Genomic DNA, 27,984 nt, shown 5'->3' on the forward strand with positions numbered 1-27,984 from the left:
TATAAGATGATAGAGGACAACATGAAGAGGATACTTGGATGTGGAGAGGTCTGCGGCTGTCTAACAAAAGGCTTTCACACAACAATGCAATGATGTACAGACAATGCAAAAAGTAATTGCAGATCTGAGGCATTTTGTTTAAAAATTACATGTGCTTTCGGCTTATAATAACACAGTTTCAAACATGGACATCAACATTAATTATTAGTGTATAATTAAAGCCTTAAAGCCTTTAACATCGTGATACTTTGTTCTTGTTTTATTGGTTTCCTTCATACTTTTTTTATTGCTTTTTATTTCCCATGTTTGTTTTTTTCTGTTTTTATTACTTTTATGTATCTTCTCTCTGCTATGTTTGCATCTTCTGTCTTCTTGTTCTGATCAACCCAAATGTTGTGTTGTTTCTGTTTGCCCCTACTGTTTAGCTCTCTGTCACGCTGCTTTTGCTTTGCTTTGACGGTCAAAGCACTTTGTAAACTCTGTTTTTAAAGGTATAAATACATTTATTATTATTATTATTATTATTATTATTACCACTCCAAATCCATCAATCAGTTGTTTTTTGGTGCTGAATTCTTAAAAACCTCATCAATGTTTTTTATATTTTGATGTAACTCTAGGAGTCAACGCTCCTCTGTAGATGGCTACCATTGATAATATGAACTCCTAAAGATGGAGGGTGTTGTCTGTTGTGCAGATTTAAAAGCTCTTTGAGACACATTTGTGATTTGGAGCTACAAAATTAATATTGACTTGACTCGATTTGACTTTACAAAGTCAACTTTCCCCTGATTATACTCAAAAATGGTGGTCATCCTTCAAACAAGTCTATTTTGATTGATTATTTTCACCACATAGTGATAGGAGATTTTCTTGCCAATTTATTCAAAAATATTCACCATGAACCTGCATTAGAAATTGAAAGCTCTTACCTGTCCATAAATAGAAGATAGGAAGGTAAAGTAGACCCCTGGATGCCTCCGTCATGTCTTTGTTATAGTAGTTATAGTCGGTTCAGTGATTACTGCCTCGTCTGTGTATTTATGAGTGTAATGTGGGGGGCATGCCATTTGCTTTTGCAGGAGCATTGCATGATGGGGGACTGTCACATTGTTGTGACCCGCCTGGCTTTCCCAACATACACACACACACACACACACACACACACACACACACAGATAGATAGATAGAAAGAGAGAGGGAGAGAGAGAGAGAGAGAGAGAGAGAGAGAGAGAGAGAGAGAGAGAGAGAGAGAGAGAGAGAGAGAGAGAGAGAGAGAGAGAGAGAGAGATATTCTGCACACAGTGGGGGTTTATCTGCATTTATAAAGAGGTCCACTACTGACAGGACATTAATGTGGACAGCAGAAAGTCAGTGAAGAGTCATTTAAACAACTGGAGACACAGCTGCTTATGGCTGTTAGGTCTGAGGTAAGAAACTGATCATATCAACGCACATTAACCTACTCTTGTAGTGTACCTGCACACACTCACACACACACACACACACACACACACACACACACACGCACGCACGCACACACACACACACACACACACACACACACACACACACACACATGCACACACACACACACATGCACACACACACACACACACACGATGGGCGGGAGCTTATAAGAGAAAGTGAAAGTCAACAGCAGGGACATGAGGGAAGGATGATGAAGCTAAAATGATCAAGGTAAAGCTTTTTAACTGTTGCTTATTGATTTCTGTTCAAAAATGACTTCTACGAGATGAGCATTACTTTTCTAACTGTAACTTCATAACATATTTCCACAAAAGCACAATGGTTGCTGTAGTAACTAACATTATCTTTCATAATCAGCATGGTACAGCACAACTACTGCCTGTTGTAGCCTGATTTCAAATGCAGTTATGCTCCTGCAGCTGTTGTCACCTCACAGTTATAACTGTGTCCTGATCTTGTTTGGGCTGGGTGGGCAATCATGTGGTCGGTTTGTCACATGTCTGAGTCTCCTTCAGGCTGTGGTGTGTTGTGGTTTGGGCCTAAAACTTACACGCTCAGTTTAATTTGAACTAGAATTCGTGTGTGTGATGCTTGCAAGGTTCACAACTGTGTTCTCGTAAACATGAACACCTTTGCTTTGTAGATTGAAACATTGTAAGCTATGAGACCAGATTAGTCATTTGAAAGTATGGATAACAATTTAACAGTGGTAGTAAAGGTATGTCCAGGTTTTACAGTGAAGATAGTAACAACCATAAACCTGTCTGGGGGAGGCAGTAGGTAATTAATGTTGAGCAGGGGTGTAGCACCAGATTCTGAACCTTTTACATAAACAGTCTCTGTTGGCCCCACCCCACCCCACCACCACAACCCAAACCCCTTACAAGTACTTTACTGTACTTAACTTAAGTTAAATTAGGTTTGCTTAGAGTATCATGCAGAGTATGAAATGCAGTATCATCAAGAGAATAATACTGTGTGTTTGTTTTAATAGTAACTAGCTTGCCAACTCCTACTGCATTAAGGTAAGTTACAGTTAGCTAGCTAGCAATAGCAGCTATGTCGATCTAGCTAGCTGTCATAGTAGATGTTTGCTAATAGCTAGTCATCTTTCTTTTTGGACTTTGAGATACTGGAATGGACATTTTCACTATTTTTTGACATTTTATAGACACAACGATGAAACGAAGAATTGAGAAAATAATCTTCAGACTGATCAATAATGAAAATAACTGTTAGTTGCAACATTAGACTCTACTAGAACACAGAAAGAACAGTGGTATAAAAGTTTAATTGATTGATGTACAGTGTGTTACTGTTCTACTGTCTTTTCAGGTTCAAGAGAAAAGGGCTTGACATTTACGATTCAGCCATATTTTGATAGAGTGACATCTGGACATATCCCAACAGGCATTCAGCACTCACATCAGGTGGTCCTTCATTGCTCCTCATGTTCACCAGTTGTCAGCCTGTCACACGGTTGACTTTGAAAAAAAAAAAATCAGTGGTGGAAGGACATCTCTTCTACAATGGTGTTGTTGAGGCTATTAGTGCTGGCTGTATTCCATGTGTCTTTGGTTGGGTCTCAGTCTACCCAGAGCTCACAACAGGCACCAAGCCCTCCTCACCCCACAGGAGAACATTCTCCCTTGGGTGCTGGTAATCTTGGCTTCCCTTGGAGTCGTCTTCGCCTGCCAAGGTACCCTTGACAGCGCATCCAAAAATTTTACATGAAAATTGATTGATTGATTCTTTGATTAAAAAGGTGTTTCTTTATCTCAGGTACATCATTCCTCTTCACTACTACCTCATCCTGCACCCCGACCTCAAAAGTCTCAATTTCACTGGCTCAGTGCAGATACAGATTGATGTCCAGAACAACACAAACTGGGTTGTATTACACAGCAAGGGTCTGCAGATTTCCAAGGCAATTATAATGGACCAGAACTTTGCTTATTTGTCTGATCAGGTAGGTGTAAATATAGAGCAGCGATTATTATTACAGCTTATTTGCTAATGCCTACAATGAACCCAGCTTCTCTTCATCTCCTTCTGTTCTAGGTTCTTCCAGTTCTTCATAACCCTTCTCATGAACAGATTGGTATTTTCTCGCCCAGGGTTCTCAGCCGCGGGCAAAAGTACTTTCTGTATATTGAATTTGGTGCAGAACTTGCAGACGGCTTTTATGGCTTCTATAAAAGCACCTACAGAACCAGCACAGGAGAGATCAGGTAAGAGCAATTGTCTTTTTTCACAGCAAGCTTGGAAAAATATCACATATATGGGAGGCTCCAACTACAACTCAAAGGTATAATACAAAAAGTATCTGGTGACGTCTATTTTCAGAACCTTAGCATCAACTCACTTTGAGCCCACGAGTGCTCGGATGGCATTTCCTTGTTTCGATGAGCCGAGCTTCAAAGCCAACTTCTCCGTCCGGATCAGGAGGAGTCCAGATTACATTTCTCTGTCCAACATGCCTGTAGTGAGTATTGCATGTATGTGTAATTATCAAACATGTTTAAATGTGTGTAAACAAAATGGCTACAATTAATTGTTTGTGTGTTTCAGGTCAACACAGTCGAAGTAAACGATGGCCTGCTTGAGGACCAGTTTGATGCAAGTGTAAAGATGAGCACGTACCTCGTAGCTTTTGTCATCTGTGACTTCAAATCTGTCACTGCAACAACATCTTCTGGAGTGCAGGTGTGGCCTCCCTGACCATATTTAAAATTCTTTATTTCTTTCTCTTATTTATTTGTCAGGGTCACATTTTTGGCGTTTTCTCATACACTGTTGTGTGTCTATAGGTGTCCATCTATGCAGCCCCTGAGAAGTGGCTCCAAACCCGCTATGCCTTGGAGGTTGCCGTCAAAATGCTTGACTTCTACGAGGAGTATTTCAATATCCTCTATCCTCTGCCCAAACAAGGTATCTTGTGTTCAGTTTTCTTGTAAGTACGTTTCACATATTGATTATCATTTCCCTCTTTATCTTGTCGCTTTCTTTCCTGTGTTTTTCACTCTCTCAGATCTAATAGCCATCCCAGATTTCCAGTCTGGTGCGATGGAGAACTGGGGTCTGACCACCTATAGAGAGACCAGCCTTCTCTTTGACCCCCTCACATCCTCCATTTCTGATCAACTCTGGGTCACTATGGTAATCGGCCATGAACTCGCCCATCAGGTGAGAGGGTGACACTGTGTCTGTAGCAGTTCAACTCATGACATCATTGCATGTTAGTCAATGCAGAGTGTTGACATTCAAAATGTATCTTGCCTGCAGTGGTTTGGTAACTTGGTGACCATGGAGTGGTGGAACGATATCTGGCTGAATGAAGGATTTGCCAGATACATGGAGTACATTTCAGTGGAGGCCACCTACCCCGACCTCAAAGTGGTGTGTGCTTTGTTTAATCTTAAAATTGACTAAACTGATTTATAGTGGTAGAATAATGTTAACCCTTCATAGAGAGAGAGTGATGTTCTGATTCTGTTCTGGGCACAATCTTGCAGGAAGAATATCTTCTGCACACCTGTTTTTCAGCAGTTGGTCATGATTCGTTGAACTCCTCTCGGCCAATATCCAGCCCAGCAGAGAACCCCACTCAGATCAGCCAGATGTTTGACACAGTCTCCTATGATAAAGTATGCTTTCCGTCACGTACATGTGTTGTGCCTTCACTCACAGACAGGTTTACTCAACTGACAATGGCAATTCATTCTGAGTATATGACCTGTGGAAATGTAGGTCAACAAAATAAGGGATGAATAAAACAAACGTATTTTTAAGAAAACAGATTGGCATGGTTTGAAATAGTTGGAAAACAGTCTCTAAAGACACACTTGTGACTGCATAACTATCATTAACCTGTCTTGCCTCATTGATAAAATACAGCTTTTCTCTCTCTCCCACCAGGGAGCATGTGTCCTGCACATGCTGCGACACTTTCTGACAGATGATGTGTTCCAGCAGGGGATAGTACGATACCTTCGAAAATACAGCTACAGAAATGCACACAACCAGGACCTGTGGGACAGCCTAGCCAATGTACAAAAACAAATGACATATATATACCGTATATTAAAGTTTAAATCCATATAATATTTAAAATCTGGTTCTGCTTAACATTTCATAATGGATGTTGTAGTATTTTAGCTTTGTTTTCCGTCCTTCCAGACAGTCATTGTTTCCCATTCACTTCATTATCGTGCATAAATCCATTTTGCTGAGACTTGAAAGTTGTATAAAGTAGGTAATTAATCAAAATGAACAGTATGTCTCCTTTTATTGCTGTCAAAATTATGTTATCTTCAAACGGTAATGCAATTCTAAGTGATTGTAAAAGAATACACCACCATGCCATGCATCGATAATAAAACATTGACAAAAATGAAAGCAGACATGATGTCAATTGTGATGGATTACCAATCTTAAGCAAATTTTAAAGTCTCTCAAAGGTATTTGTATTGTACAAAATCGTAAGTTATAACAAGCTGTTTGTGATTTGCAAAAACATTTTGTTGTTTTCCAGACATGCTCTGAGGAGGACTTCATCTCAGGAAAACACTGTTACATCAGCAGCCAGGCCCCCAAGAATGCAGTGAGTAAACATCTAAACATCCACTCACGGACCTCTCGTCATGGGTTTCCTCTTATAAATTTTACACCATTTACACAATTATTTTCTGACCTCGAGACGTGGTGTGGTCGCTTGTATTGTCTCCCACAGTATCTGTTTGCAGGGGAACACCTGGACCTGACAGCCATGATGAACACTTGGATTCTGCAGAAAGGTATTCCTCTGATAACTGTTAGTAGGAAGGGGCCCCATCTGCTGCTTAGACAGGACAGGTTCCTGAGGACAGTGCTGCCTTCTGACCCTCTCTGGTCCACACTGCAACAGGGGTGAGCATACATTTAGTTTACTCTTCTATTAACACTGTACATTGATCTTCAACTCTTCTGCTTTAATCTAAAGTACATTTTTGAAATGATAATCTTCCTTCTTGTATAGTTTTCTTTGGCATATCCCTCTGACTTACAAGACAGATGCTTCTGGCACCGTCCACAGACACTTGATGACAACGCAAACAGGTAACAGAAAAGAGGGAATGTGCTAAATGTAATTGATGCAAATCTTCACTTTTCTAATCCCTCTTTTGCTGTTTATGTCTCATCTAGACACTTTACATATAGGAGAGGAAGTCACCTGGGTTAAAGTAAACACTGACATGACAGGCTATTATGTGGTTCATTACGAGGACGGTGGTTGGGATGAGCTGGCAAAACTACTGAGGGAAAACCACACTGCTCTGAGCTACAAAGACAGGACTCATTTGATACACAATGCCTTTCAATTGGTCACGTAAGCATCTGTGTATGTGTTTGTGGGTTTGTGTGAGACAGAGTGATAGTTTTTACTCATGAACAAAATCACCTTAATCATCCCACCTCAAATGGCACCTAACCTTTCAAATATTCTTGTTTGTCTCTAAAGGGCAGGTCATCTGCCGCTCGATAAAGCCTTAGACCTTATTGGTTATCTGCAACTGGAGACGCACACTGTGCCTCTCCTCGAAGGACTGGGCTATCTGGAGGCCTTTTACCGGATGATTGAGAAAAGGAATGAGTTTGATGTAACAAGCAACCTAGGGGTAAGAAGACAAGAGTACACATTTAGCATTAGCTCAGCTTATAGGTGATTCAGCAGTCCATGAATGGAGTGTGAGTTGAGTTCATCTCCTGGGCACTGCCGAGTTGCTGTTGAGTAAGGTACCAAACCCCAGCTGCTCGGGCGCTTGACATGTCTCCTTTAATTGCATGTACTGTATATATAGGTCCTGTTTGTGCGTGTGAGTATTTCAAGCCTTTGTGTGTAACGTGAATAATACAATAACAGAGTGAAAACATTGAATATCCCTTGTGGGATGAATAAAGGCATTCTTTCTTATGCCAATGTCGGTATGAAATGCAGTTTGAGTTCATGGGAGATACCGGTACTCTGTGTATGCAGATGTACATCCTGCGATTTTTCCGTGGCGTCATTGACCAGCAGACGTGGAGCGCCAGGGGCTCTGTGTCAGAGCGACGGCTGAGGTCAGAGGTCCTGTCACTTGCTTGCCATCTGGATGACTCACCCTGTCTGAAGCAGGCACGTCAGAGCTTCAAAGACTGGCTTCAGTCCAACGGCACACTCAAGTATGTTTAAATCATATTTTAACACACATTGTTATCAGTCAACAGCTGCTGATATCATTCCCATAAACAGCAGCTATTACACCACGCTAGGCTGTACCATAATTTGATATTTCATCATGTCTGAAGTGCTCTCTAATGCTTGTGTTTACTGTAGCTTGCCAACTGACGTGGCGGAGACAGTGTTTTCAGTTGGAGCTCAGGATGAACACGGCTGGGCTTCACTCTTGCACACTTATAACAACTCCCTCTCTGCAGCACAAAAAAGCAAAATCCTGTTTGCCTTGACCTGCAGCAGAGACACAAACAAACTACACAGGTACATTTTTTCCCTGTTACATTTTGACACAGTTAATGCTGCCACCATGTGCCAAATCTGGGGTACTTATCACAGTACTGCAGCAGTACATTAGAACAGAGTATTAATATCTGATTTATTCTGAAATACTGTTATTTTTTACTGTTCAGAATTTGATAGAAAATCCGCTGTGGCTATACCACTGCTGTAATAGCATGTTTTTTTTTTTTTTTTAAATAACCAAGGCACTTGAACAAAAACCTTTATCTTGTGAAAAAAACAGTGAGCAATATTAGAGACCAGTAACCATTGTGTCAGCAGAGAAAATAGTAAACAATGTTTTCTTAGGACTATAGGATTAAAACATGAATAGGAAGTGTAGAGGTCCTTGCTTTGAATGACTTCAGAACATCTGTGCCCACAGGACATCACTAGTTTCTCACACTGCTCTGGTTGAATCTTGGTCCACTCTTCTTGTAGTCTCCTCCACAGTTCAGTGATTGTAGTTGGTTTCTTAGCCATTACTTTGTTGACAAGGATTTTACAGAGATTCTCTATGGGGTTAACATCTGGACTCTGGGCTGGTCATTTTATTGTTTCAGTATTTTTAGCTTCAAGGAACTGCATAACTAGTTTTGCAGTGTGACAGAGGATATTCTCTTTCATGAAAATTGCAGCTGATTGGGAGACAATTGCAGTGGAGGTGTTGCAAGTTGCTGAAGGAGGTTCACATTAACATTTGCATTCACCATGCCATGTAGCTGTACAAGAAGCCCAACTCCTGCTGCAGAAAACATCCCAGAAACCATGACATGACTGCTAAAGTTCAATTTGTTTGGGTCTGATGGTAAACATAGTGTTCGGCGTCAAACTGGGAAAAGACTGAACTCAAAGCGTCTAAAGAAGTCCGTTAAAATTGGAGAAGTAGGTGTCAGAGTTCAGATCTAAACATCATAGAGAATCTCTGGAAATCCTTGGCAACAAAGTCTAAGAAACCTACTACAGTTACCGAACTGTATAAGAGACTGCATGAAGAATAAGAATAAATCAAGTATTTATACTTTGTTCTCTAATTTTGATCTCCAGTGTATGTTACAGATATGCTAAAGACCTTTCAGTGGAGGCTCTTCAAGTGATGGCAGATACTGTGGCGTTATAGAGCTGGTCATATTGTTCGTGTTTGTGTTGCAGACTGTTGGAGTTGGGTCTTGAAGGGAAGGTGATTCGATCCCAGGACCTTTCCACTCTCATTCTGATGGTGGCCAGGAATCCACGGGGACATCACCTTGCATGGAACTTTGTCAAAAAGAACTGGGACACACTGGTTCAAAAGTAAGTACAACACAATAGAGACATGGTTAATTAATGTGAAAATAAAAAGTGGTTCTCAAGATGGTGCTGTGAGTTGGATGCAAAGACTTTATGTAAACCAGTAAGACCTGTCTTTTTAGTGGCTTCCATGCCATCTGCTAGCAAGTGGAACAGGTTTTGGATCGAGTGAACACAAACAAGACAGTGGGTTGATTCCACAAGAGTACTAAAACAGCTGGTCCAGGCAGATAGATTAATAGTGCCCTCTCTGTTGTCTCTCTTCTCTGCAGGTTCCAGTTGGGCTCATTTTGTATTAGAAACATCATCATTGGCACAACAGGACAGTTTTCATCTCCAGAAGAACTCACTGAAGTAAATGCGCTCTTATATCTTGAACTCATCTGTTGTATATTCTGAAAGGCAGTTTAGAGATTATCTTTATTTTAAATGTTGTATTGGCATTGGATGTCATTGGCAAAAGCAGCAAGATTAGTGTTGGCGATGATAATTAGTAACGGCAGAGACTGCATTTGTACGCAGACCCTCACAAAAATTATTTTCTAATTGTCCTCAGTTGTAAAATAGCATGCTTTTGTGTGTTTTTGTAAATATATTTTTGTTTGATTCCCAGGTGAAGTTGTTCTTTGCGTCCATCAAAGAGCAGGCGTCTCAGCTGAGAGCTACTCAGGTTGCCCTGGACAACATGCAGAAAAATGTTCGCTGGTTTCAAAGGAACCATGAGCCTCTGAGAAAGTGGCTGAACAAGCAAATGAAGTGAAGGCCAGCAAAAAGCGAGGTGGTGGTTGACAGATGCCACAGAGGCGATATTTGAGTTTTTTTGAAATTGTATGCGTGTTTAAATTTGCTTATTGTAATGTGCTTGATATCAGGAGTTAACAATTTTGTATATAAAAGAGTGTTTTGTAAAATTTCTGGGAACTTATTTGTTAAGGGAAAAAAATGTCATTTGTAGAACCGGCAGCTGAGCAGTATTGTGCTGTGTGAGAACAATGAATATTAAGTGTGTATGGGTGTGTGTGTGAGAGAGAGATTTAATGCTGTATAAATTTATTCTTCACCTGATAGACAATACAAATGATCATTGTAGTCCTGGCCCTTTGTGTGTTAATTATCAATTGAAACATGCTTGTGTTAAGTACCACTATGGTGTGTGTCTGTGTGTTTGTGTGTGTGGGATATATTGTTAAAGGGCCTCACAAGTATGGTAAGATGTGGGTTTGTATACATGTGTGTTGGGCCGGCTATCTGGGTTCAGATTTGGTTTTAGGGTAAGTAAGAACTGAAAATAGGTTAAGGGTTGATGTTTAGCCAGTAGGCTATGGAGTCAAGCTTAATCTCCGTGTCATAAATGTAAAAAAAATATAAGGTCCTTAAAAGTATAGTAAAATCAAAACAAAAACTGCGTGTGGATTTTTTGGCGTGAGTGTTCCCTTGACCCCGCCCCCCCCGGCAGAACCAGCCAATGGGATGTCAGTATTGTAATGTGACGGGCGGTTGTCAACAACCATGGGAGGAAAGACAGAAAGTGTCATTTGCTCGTTCGGTAGTTTAGCGAGCGTGTTAGTGTAAGGTTTGTTTACACAATTTAAGCGTAAGGGTGATTTTTTTATTCGAAAAGTTCAGGTTTTATCCAACTAAACAGCTATGGGCGACAAAGTCACGCGCATTAGCTAACGTTAGCGAACTGAATGTCTTTCAGTCAGTTAGTCAGAAGTTGGCTAGTTGCTAATACGTAGCTAACGCCAGGACAGTGAGGAGAGACTGCTGTTTACGGCGAGCCTCTAATAGCTTTACTGTGGGTTGTTGTGGCTAGACAGGAAAAAAACACACATCGTCGTCTGTCGGGCTGCTGTAAACGCCTTACCTTGTTTTGGACGCGGTTTCTACCATGGATCCATTTGACAGTAACAACACAGGTAAGGGACGATGTTATGTACAGTAACAGGAGGCTAACAAAAGCAGGCCAGCTAATAACTAACGGGGACATTAGCAGAAAGCACCACTGACAGTGACATTGGTGGGGGGCATGTTCAGAGGGGAATGGGTTTGACTTTTGACAAGCCAAACCTTTATGTTTTCTGAGTGACTGGTTTCTTACAATTGAGGGATTCTCAGAAGCTAACTTAATCTCAGTTGTCAGTCTGTTGGCGGTCCTGCAGTGGCATGATAACATCTGACTGCTCACGATCGGACGGGCTGTTTGTGATCCTTGTTGTTTGTACATGTAACATTTTGACAGTGGCTGTATTGACATAAACATAATATGCCTCCGTCAAGACTCAATCTGTGTGTTCAAACAGCAGCACAGTTTGCACAGTTAAAGCCTGTTGGTTTGATAATAGCTATGATTTGTTTGGTGTGGGGAGCTGATAAATCGAGGACTGCTCAGCTCAGGCAACAAGCTGCTTTATAACTTATGCTATGGTGCCAGGATGTCCATGGTTTAATTAAAACAAACAAAAAGTCCAGTGCACACACTATGTTCTCCTCGTTGGATGCTATTATATATAATATTTTTGCAAGGTTGGTCTCAACCTTACATAAGCTACCAAATCACAGCAGCACAGCAGTTAGACTTCCTGATTTTTCTTACATTTTGTGCTTGGCTGTCTTGACTTTTTAGTAAAAGCCCAAAGTCACATTTCGTAATCACATTTTGATCAGATAATGATGAGGACATAGAAGCAGATACATTTTAATGACCAACCAACCAATAACAATATTATTGTACTGTCACTCTGCATCTGTGTAGTGTTTGTGTTCTTACAAGGGTGAATTAGTGGATATATATCTAATTATTTTCTCTCATATAGGGTTTATAGATATTTTGAGTAAACAAGAAGAGTGAGGTCAGCAAGAGGACAATGCCCTGCTGTATTTACATAGCTTAAACAAGCGTGGCGAAAGAGCAGTAGTTGTTCACATTAGTCTGGCATGTTTTATCATTGTAGTCTAGTCAAGATGATAACCTTCACATCAACTGCCTCTCTCACCTAAACACATCATGTTGCATCTGTGAAATTACCTTTACCATAATATCACACCAAGTAGGCTAGAAGTTGATATGAAATATGAAAAATGGTTCGGTGTGTTTTCTATGGTCATGTTTTTATCATATCCTCCCCTGCACATTACACATTATCCACTACTTAGCTCTTAGCCTATTAATAGATATTCATACCACAGCAATGTGGTCCAGACAGGGACATGACGACAGCCCGAACAGTCTTATCAGAAACACTGTACAGGAAAGACAACAAATTCAATTCACCCAATGCATTTCTAGACTCTTGTCTTCCTTTTGGGGAGATAAAGTTCACATTTGTTTGTTGCCATTGTTTGTGTATGAACACTGTGTATTCAGTTGGTGTTTACTGTCTTTCTGTGCTTTCCTCAAATCAGCAGCAACTGAGACTGAACATGCATTGTCTGGAGCCTGTAAAAAATCAATGGAAAGTGAGGCAAAATGGGAATCTTGCATTGCTGAGCGTTTTAGTACTTTCGTTAATATTAAATTAGGAAGTTGAACATGCCTCTGATTGTTTCAAGAATTACTCAGAATTACTGAGGAGAGAATCAGACAGCCAGAAAATCACATGGAGTTTGAAAGACAAGGCACAACTCTTGTCATTATGCTGAAGACACTGGTTAGTGTGAAGAAATAAAGGCTTTTGTAAACTGCAGGAGCATGTGACATGGCCAGATGATGAATGTTCATTGTATTTGCTTTTTCCTGTGCACTTTGTAAGTTGTTGGTTTTTTTTCAGTTGAATGAATGAACTGTGAAGGAAATACAGAAAGTTCTGTTTTAAAAGAAGGGAAGCAGTTGTCACACAAGCCTGATTAACTCATTCTTTGTAGGTCAAAGTACCAGGAAATGCTGTAGGAGGTTAACTAACAGGAAACTGAAGAAACGCAGTTAGTGCTTTGTCAAACAAGGCTTCATGTTGCCTGCATGTGAGGTGACAATAACAAGCCTTTGTGTTGAAAAATGTTTTCTGGAAAACTGAAACTCTAAACGTCTATCACACACATATCTTAACATAGGTGTGTGTGTGTGTGTGTGTGTGTGTGTGTGTGTGTGTGTGTGTGTGTGTGTGTGTGTGTGTGTGTGTGTGTGTGTGTGTGTGTGTGTGTGTGTGTGTGTGTGTGTGTGTGTGTGTGTGTGTGTGTGTGTGTGTGTGTGTGTGTGTGTGTGTGTGTGTGTGTGATTATTTAGATGATGTTCTCTCTCTGTCTCACCTCTCTCATTTCCTATTTTGAAAATCTGGTTTCTCTTCCTCTTTGTGTTGCAGACCGAGCCAACCTGCCGAGGAACATGATTGAGAACAGCATGTTTGAAGAAGAGCCTGATGTTGTGGATTTAGCCAAAGACTCAACTGCATTTCCAGTACGCCTATGCCATTTTATGCCCCATGTGCCATGCGTGTCTTAATTTTAAGAACCAGCCTGGCTGCATATAATTTGCGTATCTTGGAATGCATATTTTCACAACCCTGCACATACATTTTTGCAAGAGTTTTCAATCTGTAAATATGATAATGTGAACAAATCAAGGGAATATAAGTAAGGATTAGTGAATTCAAGGGTGGCTGAAACTTGTGGTTAGCCATTGATGCTCATTTGCATCTTTCACTGGTCTGTACATTATTTTAGATATGTTAGCTGCAACTATCTATAGTCAAAACTGTGAGAATCACGTTGAGCAAAAAGGAACATTTTAGCTCGTTGATGCTGTATCCTTCCCTTCAGATCTACGGTGACCCATTTTACCCATTGACCTTCTGTCAGTACAAACATACTGTATCATAAAGCCTCATAAACAAAGTTTTTAGTCCTTAAGTTTATTGTCCAGTCCCCAAGACCTCTGTCCCTATCTCACTGTCTGACACCCAACAAACCCTCTCCTGAATTTCATTCAATTTTGCATCCCTTATTTTCAGGATGTTTATTTCGGCATTTAACACACATCTAACCTCTCCAATTAGTATTATGATTGTGCCCTGTTCTTTAGTGACAGACTCTTCTCTGTCCTTGTTATTTTTCATGACTCCTGTGTCTGTCCTAAATCTTCTCACCGCCTCCGCACATCTTACCCTGTGCTAATTAATTTACCTGGGAAGGCAATCAAGTTATTAACATTTTAAGGGAAACACTGCACAGCTTACCCAGATAATAACAGTGTGTACTGTACATGCTCTCTGCAGACGTTTCCTGCTCTTGACCCAGATGAGGTGGTGTATGAGCCCCGTAGCTCACGGTTGCTTGTGCGAGGCCTGGGAGAGAATGACATGGATGAGGATGAGGAGGACTGCGAGTCTTCAGCCCGTCTGCTTGGAATGTCCTTCATGAACCGTAGCTCTGCTCTCAGATCCAACTCTTCCCCTTACACCAGACAGGCTCCACCCAGGTAAACAACTGAACAGGTGATCATTATGGATGCTGTGCACTATGTTGGCATACAAAAATTAAGGTCTGCCTTGTGGCATGTTTGTCTCAAAGCAGTGCTGGCTAAGTAATAACATATTATTATATGCAAAGATTCAGTTATAGTATTTGAGTCTGATGATATGAATTCAGTTGAATATATTCTAACACTTTAACCAAGTGTCTTAAACATCTATATGGAATAAATACTGTTTATAACTTTTGTTATTCTTGGAAAACACATTTTTAAGCCATATTGAGCTAGTAACTATAGTTGGAAGTAATAAACACGTAACAAGCACCATAGGTAAACTCTGTGGGCTCAATACAAAATCTCTTTCTTGCATGACCTCGTTTTTGACAAGGATTTATACAGAATCCTCCACGGCTTGTTTTTATAGCAACGTTTCCTGAAACTGCAGCTACATTCAAAGCCGTGCCGGAAACATAGCGCTCACAGTTTACAGTAAAGAAACAAATCCATGTTATTTATGATGCCAAAAATTTGAGTTAGTGCTCCTTAAAGGAGCACTGTGTAGGTTTTTCTCCTATCTTTTTCAAACATGCTTTGCAACCTGGTTGCAACTACAGTAGGCGCTATGTGCCAAGAAGCTATAACAACATAGCAATGATAAAAGCTTGTAATTTAGACAATAACTTTGACTTACTTGTCGAGAAGAAAGCAGACAACTTCAGTGTCCCTTTGGAATTATTTTCCCTCAGTAGCTCTTTCCACCTGGGAAAAGCTACCCTGAAGTTTACCCTCGTTTTCTGAATTCCCTGGTCAAGTTGTCTTTTTAATTCTCTTTTCCTCTTATTTTGCGATGAGGATTTTTTCTCCTGTGGCGTGGCATAAGTATGGCCTTGCATTATGAACAAAAGTGCAGCGCAGGCTTTCAAATTTGCCGGGGCAGTGGCAAGCGCATCTGGCTGAGCTGCTTCTCTAGTCTTTCACAGTCACGCTGGTCCTGAGCGAAAAACATGTCTAGCCTTACCGGTACCACGCAGTGCTTATTGTCCCTCTTGGCTGTTCATAGTTACTTAAAAAGACACAGAAGCCTCCATAGTGATTTCCCGTACTATGTAAATACAGATAAGAAATTCTTTGCTCAGTAGGATACGTCAGGTTGTTGGCAGAGGCAATTATCCGCCAGTAAGGACTTATTTATGAATGAAGACGGTCTTGATCACGACGGTTAAGTATGAAGCGGTTGCTGCCTACATGAACGTGTAGCGGTGTGAAACTGGTTTTACTCAAAATAATAGTTAAACATAACTTTGCAGCTTTGCCTCATAGTGTTGTAATTGAGTGCACAGAACCAATCAGAATATCATAAGGTGTGTTCAAATGTCAAGCCTGTCTCACACATGCAATATCACCACACATAACAATCAAGGCAGGTTGTTTTTGTTTGTCTGACCATTCTGAAAAGACCAGACACTGCTGCTCCTTTCCACCACAAATGTCTAATTAGCCAACGTTAGTAATGTTTGTTACAATTTTTTGTTCTCAGGTCATGTTCTCGACCCTCAGCCCGTACTATGGTTGTATGTGTGTTATTCCTGGTGATAGTGGCCTCTATGACCATGGTACTGTACTTCTTACCTGGATGCACTTTTACCAAGGTAAGAAAATTATTCACTAGTTCTGTTTAGGCGTGTAATCGCTAAAAAGTACGCTTTGAACATAATGTCGATATCTCTATCAGAATATTTCACTTTTCAGTTCTCTGTCAAATTCATTTCCCTGGCTGACCCCAACCCTCCATCTTTCTGCAGACAGGTTGTCAAAAGACCAACAAGACCACTCCCCTGGAGCCAGTTTACCCCGTGTCCACAAGTGGTGAACTGTTTCCATGGTCACAGTACCGGCTGCCTCATAGCATACGTCCTCTTAGCTATGACCTCACCCTGAACCCTGACCTCGACTACATGACCTTCACCGGCCGCACTGTCATCGGCATGTCTGTGCTTCACAGCACCAAGCGCATAGTCCTGCACAGTGTTAATCACAACATCACCAAAGCTACCTTCAAGGTGGGATTGGAAGGGATTTTAGATTTTGTTATAGATCTAATTTTAGAACTTTATTCAAAGACTTAATTTGTGCCTCAACAAAATAATTCATTCAAACGTTTTGGTTAATTTATGTTGTCTGCTGGTTGTTGAGTAATACTCCCCATTTTTCAGCTCGGTGATGGGGAGGCCAGAGATGTGACTGTACTGGAGTACAAACCTAACCAGCAGATAGCTATTCAGTTCTCTGAGGAGCTGAAGGCAGGCCAGTACTGTGTTTTGACCTTGGATTACTCTGCAATCCTCTCCCACACGTATGATGGTTTCTACAACAGCTCATACACTGATAAAGATGGAATCAAAAGGTATGATTATCTGAATGCGTAAGTACTTCACAACAGCTGAAAGATGTGCTGCAGAATAAGGGCTTTATAAAAAAGCCTGTATGGAGACGATTGTGTGTCTTCACAGCTAATCCTGTGACCTTCTGGCTCAACTCATGACCAGATGCTAATAAAGCAGTGCTGAAAAAATAATAATTTAAAACTGAAACTGTTTAACTGATTTTGCAGCCTTTATCTAATTTGTTATTTCAGCATGATCATGCTTGTCTCTCTCTTGTCACCAGGGTCTTAGCTGCAACCCAATTTGAGCCACTATCAGCTAGGAAGGCCTTTCCTTGCTTTGATGAACCAGCTTTCAAAGCCACCTTCCTGATTCAAATCAGCAGGAAACCAAACTACATGACTCTTTCCAACATGCCCCAGGTACCGTAACATTTATTATAAGTCCTGGTTATTTTTGACAATATGGTAACACATGTTGAAACACCCTCCCATAGTGTAGTGTTCTGAATGGCTTTAGCACAAACTAAATATTTCTGACTTTCTGAATATACAAAAAATGTAAATGGACATCAAATAATAAACTAGAAACAGGGTATATCCATGTATCACAAATTAAAAGGCAAAATGGGAGGTTTATGACCTAAAATAGCTTTGTCTTTGTCAGTTTGAAAAGCCTCATATTCTGCTACGCAACACATTGTCAACTTCAGCTGACCAATAATATCATGACTGTCACATAGACACAATTTACAGTACAACACAACGTCATGTCACTTGCTCACTGTCTTGAGGAACTTGTGGGTCCTTCTTCCTCCTACTGTGACTCATAAGCTCTTAGCATGGGCACAATTAATCAGATCATTTATTGTTTTTTGATTGCAGTGCATATTCACAAGTTGATAGCAATCTTGTCCTTTTGCTTTGTATTTCAGGCTAAAAGCACACCCCTTCCCAATGGCCTCGTGTTAGATGAGTTTGAAAAGACAAGTGTCAACATGAGCACCTACCTGGTGGCTTTCATAGTTGCTAACTTCACCCCTATCAGCACAAATGTCTCAGAAACTCTGGTAGGTCTGACACAACTGTAGCTCCTTTTTACTTTTAGTGTCGTCTGTACATTAGTATTTATTTATTTTTTTTTAGCATTCAGTGAGGTAATGCTTTATATATATTTGTGTATATCTGTGTAGGTGTCTGTATACTCTGTGCCAGAGAAGAAGGAGCACACTGACTATGCTCTGGATACAGCCTCCAAACTGCTGGAGTTCTACAATAACTTCTTTGAAATTAACTACCCCCTCAAAAAAATAGGTGAGTACACCCGTATAGGTTGCATTCACACAGGAAACAATCAGCTGTTGCACAAACTGCCGGGCACTTAAGTGCTTGTGTTTCGTATTTTCACCCTCTTAGTTTTTTTAAAACGCAGGATGTTTACTGTTGACTGTACAGGACACTCACACCACCTCAAAAAAGGACTGTGACAAGTCTGATCGGATTGGCCACAGCAGCGTGACGTCGGGTAGCGTTTTGTTAAAAGTTGCGTCTGTCTCAACTTTTCATCGCAGCCCACTGCAGTTTTTTACAGCACCCCACTGCAGCGTCCGCCGCCACAGCTTAAACAGAATACCCCCATTCAAAATGAATAGGAGGACTTGCATATTCAACAGACCACCTAATCTATACACACACACACACACACACACACACACACACACACACACACACACACACACACACACACATACACATTATTTCCTCCTCTGACTGATCTTACTTTCTTCCCTCTTTACACACTCCCCAATATTCTTCCTTTCTCTTTTGTCAGACTTGGTAGCCATCCCAGACTTCCTGGCAGGAGCCATGGAGAACTGGGGACTCATCACTTTCAGAGAGACCAGCCTGCTGGTGGGCAAACAGTCCTCTCCTCTGGAAAAACAAGTAGTTGCCTCCGTCATAGCACATGAGCTCGCTCATCAGGTAGTTGTGTTTGCCTATGCGTTTGTGAAAGCAGCAAATACATTTAATATGCTTTTGTCAGGTCCTAATTTATCTTTGATGACATGTTGCAGTGGTTTGGAAACTTGGTAACAATGAGCTGGTGGAATGACTTGTGGCTCAACGAAGGTTTTGCCACTTACATGCAGTACATGTCGCTGCAGACAGTGTTGCCCAAGATGGACATTGTAAGTTCACACGTCTGCCTTACGTATGTTAAAGGAGATAAAGCTGTGTGCTTCATTGTGTGCCTTCGCAGTGAATCCTGTGTTTGTTTGCAGGGTAATTTGTTCCTGGCAGTACGCTTTAGAGCCTTGGACAAAGATGCACTAAACTCCTCCCACGCTGTGTCCACTGAGGTCAATAAGCCGGAACAGGTGGAAGAGATGTTTGACTCTGTCTCCTATGAGAAGGTACACTATCCTAAATTATATTTGTTGATAAATAGATGCAATGTTTATTAACCTCCTAAGGGCCCCATCGACAGGCCCTGGCAACTTTTCTTTTGATAGAATCGGTAACAACTGTGTCATGCCAGTTTCAAAGGGGTCCTTTGAGCTCTGATCTTAAGATATCTGAATGAAAATGGGTTCTGTGGGCACCCATGACTTTATGATAATCCCAGACAGTTTGGGGGGGAGAAATGCAGTGAAAATGTGTTCTTTACAGCTATTCTAAAATATTATATGAGCATTTCTTTATACTGAGGTCCATAATCAGTCTTGAATTGCCTTAATTGGGCCTGACAGGAAAACTGAGATTCTTGTGGATTCAATGAGCCCAATTGTATTTGTGTGTAATGATGTTACTCCTCAAAGTAGCCATTTCATTATAGTGGGACTATCTTCTTAACACTTGAGCTCAATACATAAAATTACCTTTAGAGGCCTAGGGCGTTCAGAGGAAGGATGTCTTTCCCAGGTATACTGACATAGGTTTCCAGAACAGAAGTGCTCGCCATCCAATTGCCAAAAAATGTATTTCTTGCAGTAATCTCCAAATGTCAAGTTTTTGTTACCAAATCACAGCATGGATTTTTCTGTGGTGGCCCTTAAAGCCTGGTGTCTTAATGTGGTATTTTGGACTATTTTTTTATTTTTTATTATCAATTCTAAAGTGGTAAAAATGTTGAAATTTAGCACCAAATCTGTGAAACAAGTTATGAGACACAATAGAGCATGAGAATGAGCATCATAAACTCATGACAGCCCTTATACACTTTCACAATTTGTTTAAATAATTAATTAATAATTTTTATTATTATTGACTTGAAGAACTTCACACACAGTGCTGCATCTCAAATTAATCTTCAGGTTCCCGGCTTTCAGATGATGTCGATACTTCTATGTGGCATCCTCAGTTCTCCACCCCCAGCACACTTAAAAAAGTGTGGCACTGCTAAGTGCTAAGTTAATTCACTGAACTTCCATATGCAGCTGTTTTGGGTGTGATCACAAATGCTTTGTGACTCTGTCTTCCAGGGTGCGTCGATTCTCCTGATGCTGAACGCCTCCCTGCCGGGGGACCAACAGTTCAGAAAGGGTATCATTCAATACCTGAAACAGTTCAGTGGATTAAACACAGACACTAACGACCTCTGGAACAGTCTTACACAGGTGTGTGTGTGTGTGTGTGTGTGTGTGTGTGTGTGTGTGTGTGTGTGTGTGTGTGTGTGTGTGTGTGTGTGTGTGTGTGTGTGTGTGTGTGTGTGTGTGTGTGTGTGTGTGTGTGTGTGTGTGTGTGTGTGTGTGTGTGTGTGTGTGTGTGTGTGTGTGTGTGTGTGTGTGTGTGTCTCTTTTTGTTTTATGCTGCTATGGACAGTGCTCCTGGGTAGTTCATCACTTTTCTTACATTTAATGTTCAACTTCCCTCTGTAAGCTGTCAGCCAGCCATATGGCTGCGTTTCGCTAGTTTCACTTTCATGACATAGTGAGCGATCACAGAGAACTATCTCCGGAGCTGCATTGCCTCTGGTATATACTGTATTTAAAAGTTTCAGACCATTCCTACAGTTATCTTCATAGTTTAAAACAAAAGCAATGATATCAGGGCGTTGAACTGCACAGACTCTGGATTTCTCTTCCTGTCCTTAGGTCGAGGTCTCTACGCAGCACCAGAATGTGTCAGAGATGATGAGCTCATGGACGTCACAGAAAGGCTTCCCATTGGTCACTGTTAGCCGCAAGGGACGTCAGGTGACCCTCACGCAGGAGCACTTCCTGCTCACGTCTGACAATGCCACACATACTTCCAGGTTTGTTACATTAACACACACACACACACACACACACACACACACACACACACACACACACACACACACACACACACACACACACACACACAGATCATAGAAACACACCACAACCCTAACTGTATTTTGCACTCTCTGTAGCTTGTGGAATATTCCGGTGACCTATGTAACTGACAGCTGCAGTTTGGCCCCTGAGTGCAGACAGATGTTCAATCTGAAGACAAAGTCAGGTAAAACACTATTAAAGCGGCAACATCAAGTCAAGAGTCTTGAGCACCAAGTCAAGTGGTACATGTGTGTTTGCGTGTGTGTGTGTGTGTGTGTTTTCAGGGTCTCTGGAGCTACCAGAGAGTGTGAAGTGGTTGAAGTTGAACTACAGAAACACAGGCTTCTACATCGTCGACTATGGAGATGAGGGCTGGGCTGCTCTTGTAGATGCTTTGTCAAGCAATGTCAGTGTTATTACACACGAGGACCGTGCCTCGCTCATACACAACATCTTTGCTCTCTCCAGGTATACTTTAGTGGACAATATTGTTTTGAATTGCATTCAGTAACAGGAGAAACTGAAGTAGAGGAGTATTTTCCTAAATCCTGTATTTGAAAGCTATCGTCCTTTCCCTCACTGTCTGAACATTTTTAACAGACTGGGCCATGTGTCGTTCCTCCAAGTCCTCAACCTGTTGAAGTACACGCCCAATGAAACAGAGACTTCTCCTGTGACAGAGACCTTGATACAGCTCAATGTAATCTACCAGCTACTTGACAAGAGACAAGAGCACAGTCTTGTGGCCCGCATGAAGGTACATACACACACATACATACATATACACAGATACAGTACACTTATAGTTAAGAACTGCAGGTCACAAAACATTTTGGAAATAAAGATATACTAAGCCACATTTCTGTCAAACTCATCCACGATATCTAAAGTTTAAAAGTTTATAAAAAAATAACAAACAAAAAAAACGTTTGTGTGAACTATGAAGCTGAGATGTGGACTGAAATATTGAGACTATATAAGAGACTTGACGTGGACTCAAATTGACTTGTCCAGCAAAAATTACTCAGGACTTAATGACCTGAAAAGTGTCAGTATGCTTGATTGTATGCAGCATGCTAGATGAAGCGCTATATTAAAGTATTACATGTAACGGTTACATAAAGGCACTAACATTTAAGCAAAACATATTTTGCCTTGATAAAAATGACACTAAAAATATTCCATTTTCCAATGCAACCTAAACTATACTCAAAAGCTCAATCGATTATTTTCCCATTACAGATCACTGACTCAAACCTTGCTCACATCATGTATAATCTCTCTTGACATCAACTACACTACTGTATTATAAATACAGTACATTTGCTTAAAAGCACCAAATGCACACTAATTATTTTCATATATTCAATAAAAACCTTTGAAGTTGCACATCAAGTCAGTAATCAGCAACTTTAAAACACACATTTTTTGTATCTGTTTCATATCAAAGTTATTGTTGTATTCAGGACATCTAGGATACATGCTAACATGCTAACAAGTTTGTAGAAAAAAACATTAATTCTTATGAACTTTTTAACTGAGTGTAGTGCTTCTGTGTACTGATTCTTTGTCTGTTTGTTTTTTTATACGTATGACAGACTTATATTCTGCATCAGTTTGGTTCTTTGATGGACAGACAGACATGGGAAGAGGAGGAGAGTGTGTCTAAACAGGAGCTGCGCTCAGCCCTGCTGGAAATGGCCTGTAGTCTGAATGAAGAAAAGTGTCTTCAGAAAGCCAAAGCCCTGTTCAAACAGTATGTTGAGACCAATGGGACCTCACGGTACGTTTGGCACACGGTTTTTTTTGTTTGGTAACCAGGGACAGGGGATTGTGACTTGTTGAACTTGTATCTGACATTTGGGTATTTAACTGAATTTTGAACTCTTAACCTAATATAGGTCTGCATTTTTGTATTTTATGTAGGATCCCAGGCGATCTGCAGCGAGTTGTATACACTGTGGCTGCTCAATCAAACGAAGATTGGGAGACTTTGCTAACTATGTACCAAAATGTCCCCTATGATGCCGAGAAGCGAAAAATACTACGGGGTCTAGCATCCACTCAGGACGCACGGCGTATAGTGTGGTAAGTGTTTGTGTTTGCTTCTGGCCAGCATCAAACATCAACATCTTTCCTTCCCCACTGATGATTTCTTAAGCATGCATTCAGCATCAAGACAGTTTTATTTGTAAAACTCAAAGAAAGAAAAATCCAGTGCACTCCTTCAAAGTAAGATTTTTTTTTATTATTGGAACAACACGTAACAGAGTAGCAATGTTTTTAAAGCTCAAAGCATTTCACTCTCTGGTCAATACTCACTTCAATAGAAGAACCCAATAATTTCTCTTGAGCTCATCGGTTTGAGTCAAGTAGCAAATAATTTTGTGCCACAGATACAGTTTGTAGAATCAACAACATTGCACCTGTTTGCGCCAAGTGACCACTTAAATAACATCAGAAGTTGTTCATGTTAACTATCTACTAAAATCCACCGTAATTGAGAATTTTCCTCCTACTCTAATATTCGGTATTTGTAGATTTCATATTCTTTGGTGCAATCCTCATCATTATCATAATGTACGCATAAAATGTCTAAATTACCATGCTTCACTTGAAATTTTAGATTAATCTTGGTTACTGTGATTAATGTTTAGTTTTATTTACTATAATTTATTTGAACACTTATTATGGTCTGTCTAGGATTCTAAAAGCAGGTCTGAGGGGGGATATCATCCAGACACAAGAGTTGCCTTTGGTCATCAGCACTGTGTGTAATGGATTCACAGGCTACTTGTTTGTCTGGGATTTCATCCAAGAGAACTGGGACCGTCTCATAGAGAAGTAAGTGGTCCCTGTCATCTTCATACTTAGTTATTCTGAGAATACATTTTAAGATTATTTCACATCAAAATGAAAAGATGAAACAACAGCTGCGTTTATGTTTTTTTTTGTAGGTTCCCTCTGGGCTCCTATGCCATCCAGACAATCATCAAGTCTGCCACCTCGCAGTTCTCCACACACGCTCACCTTGATCAGGTATGTTATTAATGTTTGTTTCTTTATGCCTCCACGCCAGCGACAGCCAGGGTCAGACATATAAGGTTTTTGGGTTGTCCGTCCGTCCATTCATCCCATATTTGTGAACATAATGTCTCAGAAACACCTGGAGGGAATTTCCTCACGTTTTGCTCAAAGTCCAAATGATTAGATTTTGATATTTAAAGGTCACTGTGACCTCCTGAATCACAAAGTTGATTTTACATCACAATTTGTGCAAAAATCCTTTTCTTGCCGTTATTCAGCTTAACAATTAAGAACAGAAGGGGAGCTAGATTGTGACCACATTTCACATTCGGTCAGATACTGAACTGGTGAAGCTAATCTTGAATGTGTGTGCGTGCGTGTTTGTGTGCGTGTGTTTGCATGTGTTTGCGCGTGTGTGCGCGTGTGTGTGATAGAATTTCTATCTTTGTTGTAGTAACATCCATCCTTGAAGCATTGTCTGTTGTCATGGCTACAACTTTGTGTTCCGTCCTGTTCCTCTGCTAGTCCACCAGCAGCTCTCTATCAGGCCTCTGTAAAAAATAGCCTCTAAGTGAAGAAGGCATGTTTCACTGGAAATATCCTTGTCAATATAGTGATATCATCCATTTAGCCAAATAATACACTTTATACTTTTTGTTAAATTCCTTCAAAGTCTTCACTATTTTTATATTAAGAGTCTGGACAGACATGTATGTAACTGTAACTTGACTGGTTGTTGGAGGCATACAACTGCGAGGCAGTAATTCTAGTTTGCTAATAGAATACGTTGATGCTGCAGCACATTTTAGGGTCTGTGCACTTGTTTGTGATGAGATATTAACTGTTTACAGGAAGGCTAATACGTCAGTGTGTGTGTTTTGTGTCTGTTGCACAGGTTCAAGGTTTCTTCTCCAGTCTGAAGGAGCGCGGATCTCAGATGAGGAGTGTGCAGGAAGCTTTGGAAACCATCAGGCTGAACCAGCGCTGGATGGACAAAAACCTCAACACACTCCAGAAGTGGCTCTAATATAATCCAGTCTCCGCTCCGCCGACAGGCAACAAGGACGTGTCGTCAAGACAACAACAGTATTTGCACTATTGTAGGACTTTGTCTCTCAACACCTTTTATCCAGGTCAGAGCACTATTCAGAGCTATAGGTTTTGCTCTGCCCGGGTGGATGAGTTGTTAGATTTTCTAGAGACTGGTCCTGTGAGTTGTATTCGCGAGCTCAGGGTGGCTCTGATTGTGTGTCTGACAGGAAGTTGTCAGATGCAAACACGCACACTCTTCACACTTTATGCTGTCGACCAAACTTCTCCTCTGCTGCTCTCATCTAAACCTCATGCCTGAGCAGACAATCTTGCTTCACCCACACTCCTTTCACTCATCCGCCTGCTCTCAGGCACTTAGAGTAACTGTATGAGCTGTGTAGTGGCCACTTCAGAAAGAGGAAATATGAAGAATGTCATCATTACTGTGTATGTACTGTCAGTCGGCCCTGAACTTTCTCTCAAATGTTTGAATACACGTTGTCGCAGCTGTCAGGGTTTTCTCAACGATGAGAAGTTGAAATTACTGGTACTTTCGAGAGGAATTACTCTTAGAATTAAACTGACGTTACATCATCAAGTTATGAAATTGCTGCCTGTCATTCTGAATTCTAGTTACTCATGCAACTGGAAGCGTTTGCTTTATTAGTCATGCTTTGGCTAGAAGATTGGTTGGTTGATAGCTTAAGATACCAAACTTGTGTTGGCATCAATTGAATGTACTGAAAAACCTCTCCACTGTGTACAGTAGATGGCGTACTGCACAACAGCACAGGTTTAAATCAACAGCCAATGTGTCTTAGGTTAGAGCAGGCTGTGCACGCTTGAGCCAAATGTTTTAGTTTCCCCCTCTTCCAGTCATAAGCCCAGTTTAGCTCTGATCAACAGGTTTTTACTTTGATACCTTTTTGCTTGCAGTACTGTCACTGTACATTCTTTAACACAATGTGCTTGTAAACTTGTAATTATAATGTAAATATTCTCAACCCTACAGCGTTTTCCCCTTCGATTTTGGATGTACTGTTAGAACATCTTGACTTTTAACATTTTAGGATTTGGTTTGTGTTGTGTGTGTATATAACGTGTAAAGGGGAAATGTATACGTAGAATCAATCAAGATTCTTGGTCAAATAATTTTACTGTTTCTTGATTGAGACCACCGAAGGGAGGTCATTTGAGGAGGTCTGTGTTTTAAGGGCTAATGTGCATATTGAAGATACAAAGTTTATAGACGAAAATTTATAATGGGCAGGACTAATCTGTCCAGTAAGCTGTTCATTAGCCAAATGAAAATACAGGTTTAAAGTTACTCAAATGTTAACCAGTCAAGTTGCTCCTGAGAATGAGCAGTAGCCTAGCTATTTATTGAGACAGTGTCTAAATGTTTCACTAACTTTTGTTTTTAAGATTGGATTTAAATATAGTTGTACACTCATCCTGAGCTTTATTATCTATTCATCCACTCCATCACAATTTCTTTTTTCTTTCTTTCATTCTTTCTGTCTTAATGTCTTTCTTTAAATTGATTTCAATTTCATTTAAATGCATGCAAAAAGAAGATCAAAACAAAATATCAATTTAATGAATCAAACAATAAACCTTTATGCAGACTCGATAAATACAATTTTGATAAACACAAATTATACATTAAATATTCAAAAAGGAGTAGGAGGAAGTATGTACTACTTAAATCCTTCCTCTTCTCCATGATATCCAAGATAATTGAATAAATTCAGTAGATTTCAATGTAATTTTCTTCAAACATCCCTGGTATCTTCATGAGACTTGCATCTCTGTTTTTGGTTATTTCATTGTCTGAAGCCTCCATGTTTAATTTATGTAAAAACACAGTTGGGAAAGCTTTAAAAGGGGTAATGTGCTTGTTGCTGCGCTAGTGACCCCCACTGGTTGGTCGAAGTGCCTGCCAGGAGGAGTATGATCCCGGAGGGGACCAGACGTGTTAGGCCCTCGGTAAGGGTGAAAAACACATGTATCAAAGCCATGTCCGTCTACACGAGTGTCAGACATTACTTTGAAGGATGTCATTGCCGTTTAGATGAACAATGTTTTGTTAATTTGTTCACTTTTTCCATTCAGTCCATCATAGTTTCACAGACAGTATGATAATGTGTTAAAAATAGGCCTTTAAATATCGTGTTATCCTTTAATGTGCTGGCTAATTGTGGATCATACCGTTTTATTGTGGAGAACGTTTTCCAGCTGCCAGTAATCAGATGGATTAATCAGCTTTATTGAGGCTCAGATTTTCCATCATATTTTGTTTAGAGAACAGCTGTTTTGTATGAAGTCAGTTGCAATAAGCTTTAAGAAACAAGAGAGTTGCTGATGTCATTCAGGTACAAGGTATACAGAATCAGCGCTGTAGGCGGTCTGATGAGAGGATTGGAGTGGAGTACCACGTGTGCAGTAAACCCAACCGGATCATCTTTGTTTTTGGACTGAGGTGAAATGCTGCAGATGCTTTTTAAACTGTGTTGCT

General features: G+C 40.5%; 1 protein-coding gene across 1 annotated transcript; it reads left to right on the plus strand.

Annotated features, from left to right (window-relative positions):
- The first annotated feature begins 1,659 nt into the window (after window positions 1-1,659).
- On the plus strand, window positions 1,660-27,984 carry LOC310946335 (leucyl-cystinyl aminopeptidase-like). The gene is made up of 43 exons (XM_083912777.1): window positions 1,660-1,701; window positions 2,827-3,190; window positions 3,274-3,460; window positions 3,553-3,722; window positions 3,838-3,976; window positions 4,063-4,197; window positions 4,302-4,422; window positions 4,523-4,677; window positions 4,777-4,890; window positions 5,007-5,138; window positions 5,410-5,541; window positions 6,026-6,094; window positions 6,224-6,399; window positions 6,509-6,588; window positions 6,676-6,859; window positions 6,992-7,148; window positions 7,508-7,692; window positions 7,847-8,008; window positions 9,179-9,319; window positions 9,589-9,670; window positions 9,930-10,072; window positions 11,174-11,235; window positions 13,615-13,709; window positions 14,527-14,729; window positions 16,261-16,372; window positions 16,526-16,783; window positions 16,937-17,127; window positions 17,391-17,529; window positions 18,042-18,176; window positions 18,300-18,420; window positions 18,938-19,089; window positions 19,182-19,295; window positions 19,389-19,520; window positions 20,589-20,723; window positions 21,201-21,361; window positions 21,503-21,591; window positions 21,692-21,875; window positions 22,008-22,164; window positions 23,006-23,190; window positions 23,334-23,495; window positions 24,111-24,251; window positions 24,365-24,446; window positions 25,330-27,984. The coding sequence occupies exons 2-43, from the start codon at window positions 3,021-3,023 to the stop codon at window positions 25,459-25,461; spliced, it is 5,976 nt and encodes a 1,991-aa protein (XP_083768903.1). The 5' UTR covers window positions 1,660-1,701; window positions 2,827-3,020; the 3' UTR covers window positions 25,462-27,984.

The sequence above is a fragment of the Echiichthys vipera genome (genome assembly GCF_963691815.1).
Source record: "Echiichthys vipera genome assembly, chromosome: 4".
NCBI lineage: Eukaryota > Metazoa > Chordata > Actinopteri > Perciformes > Trachinidae > Echiichthys > Echiichthys vipera.

What these genes read in the sequence shown, in the direction of transcription:
- LOC310946335 (XM_083912777.1), top strand. Translation starts at nt 3,021, where the DNA reads ATGGTGTTGTTGAGGCTATTAGTGCTGGCTGTATTCCATGTGTCTTTG. An exon ending in TGTGGGACAGCCTAGCCAAT is followed by an intron (nt 5,542 to 6,025) that starts GTACAAAAACAA and finishes GTTGTTTTCCAG; the next exon opens with ACATGCTCTGAGGAGGACTT. An exon ending in GAGACCAATGGGACCTCACG is followed by an intron (nt 23,191 to 23,333) that starts GTACGTTTGGCA and finishes TATTTTATGTAG; the next exon opens with GATCCCAGGCGATCTGCAGC.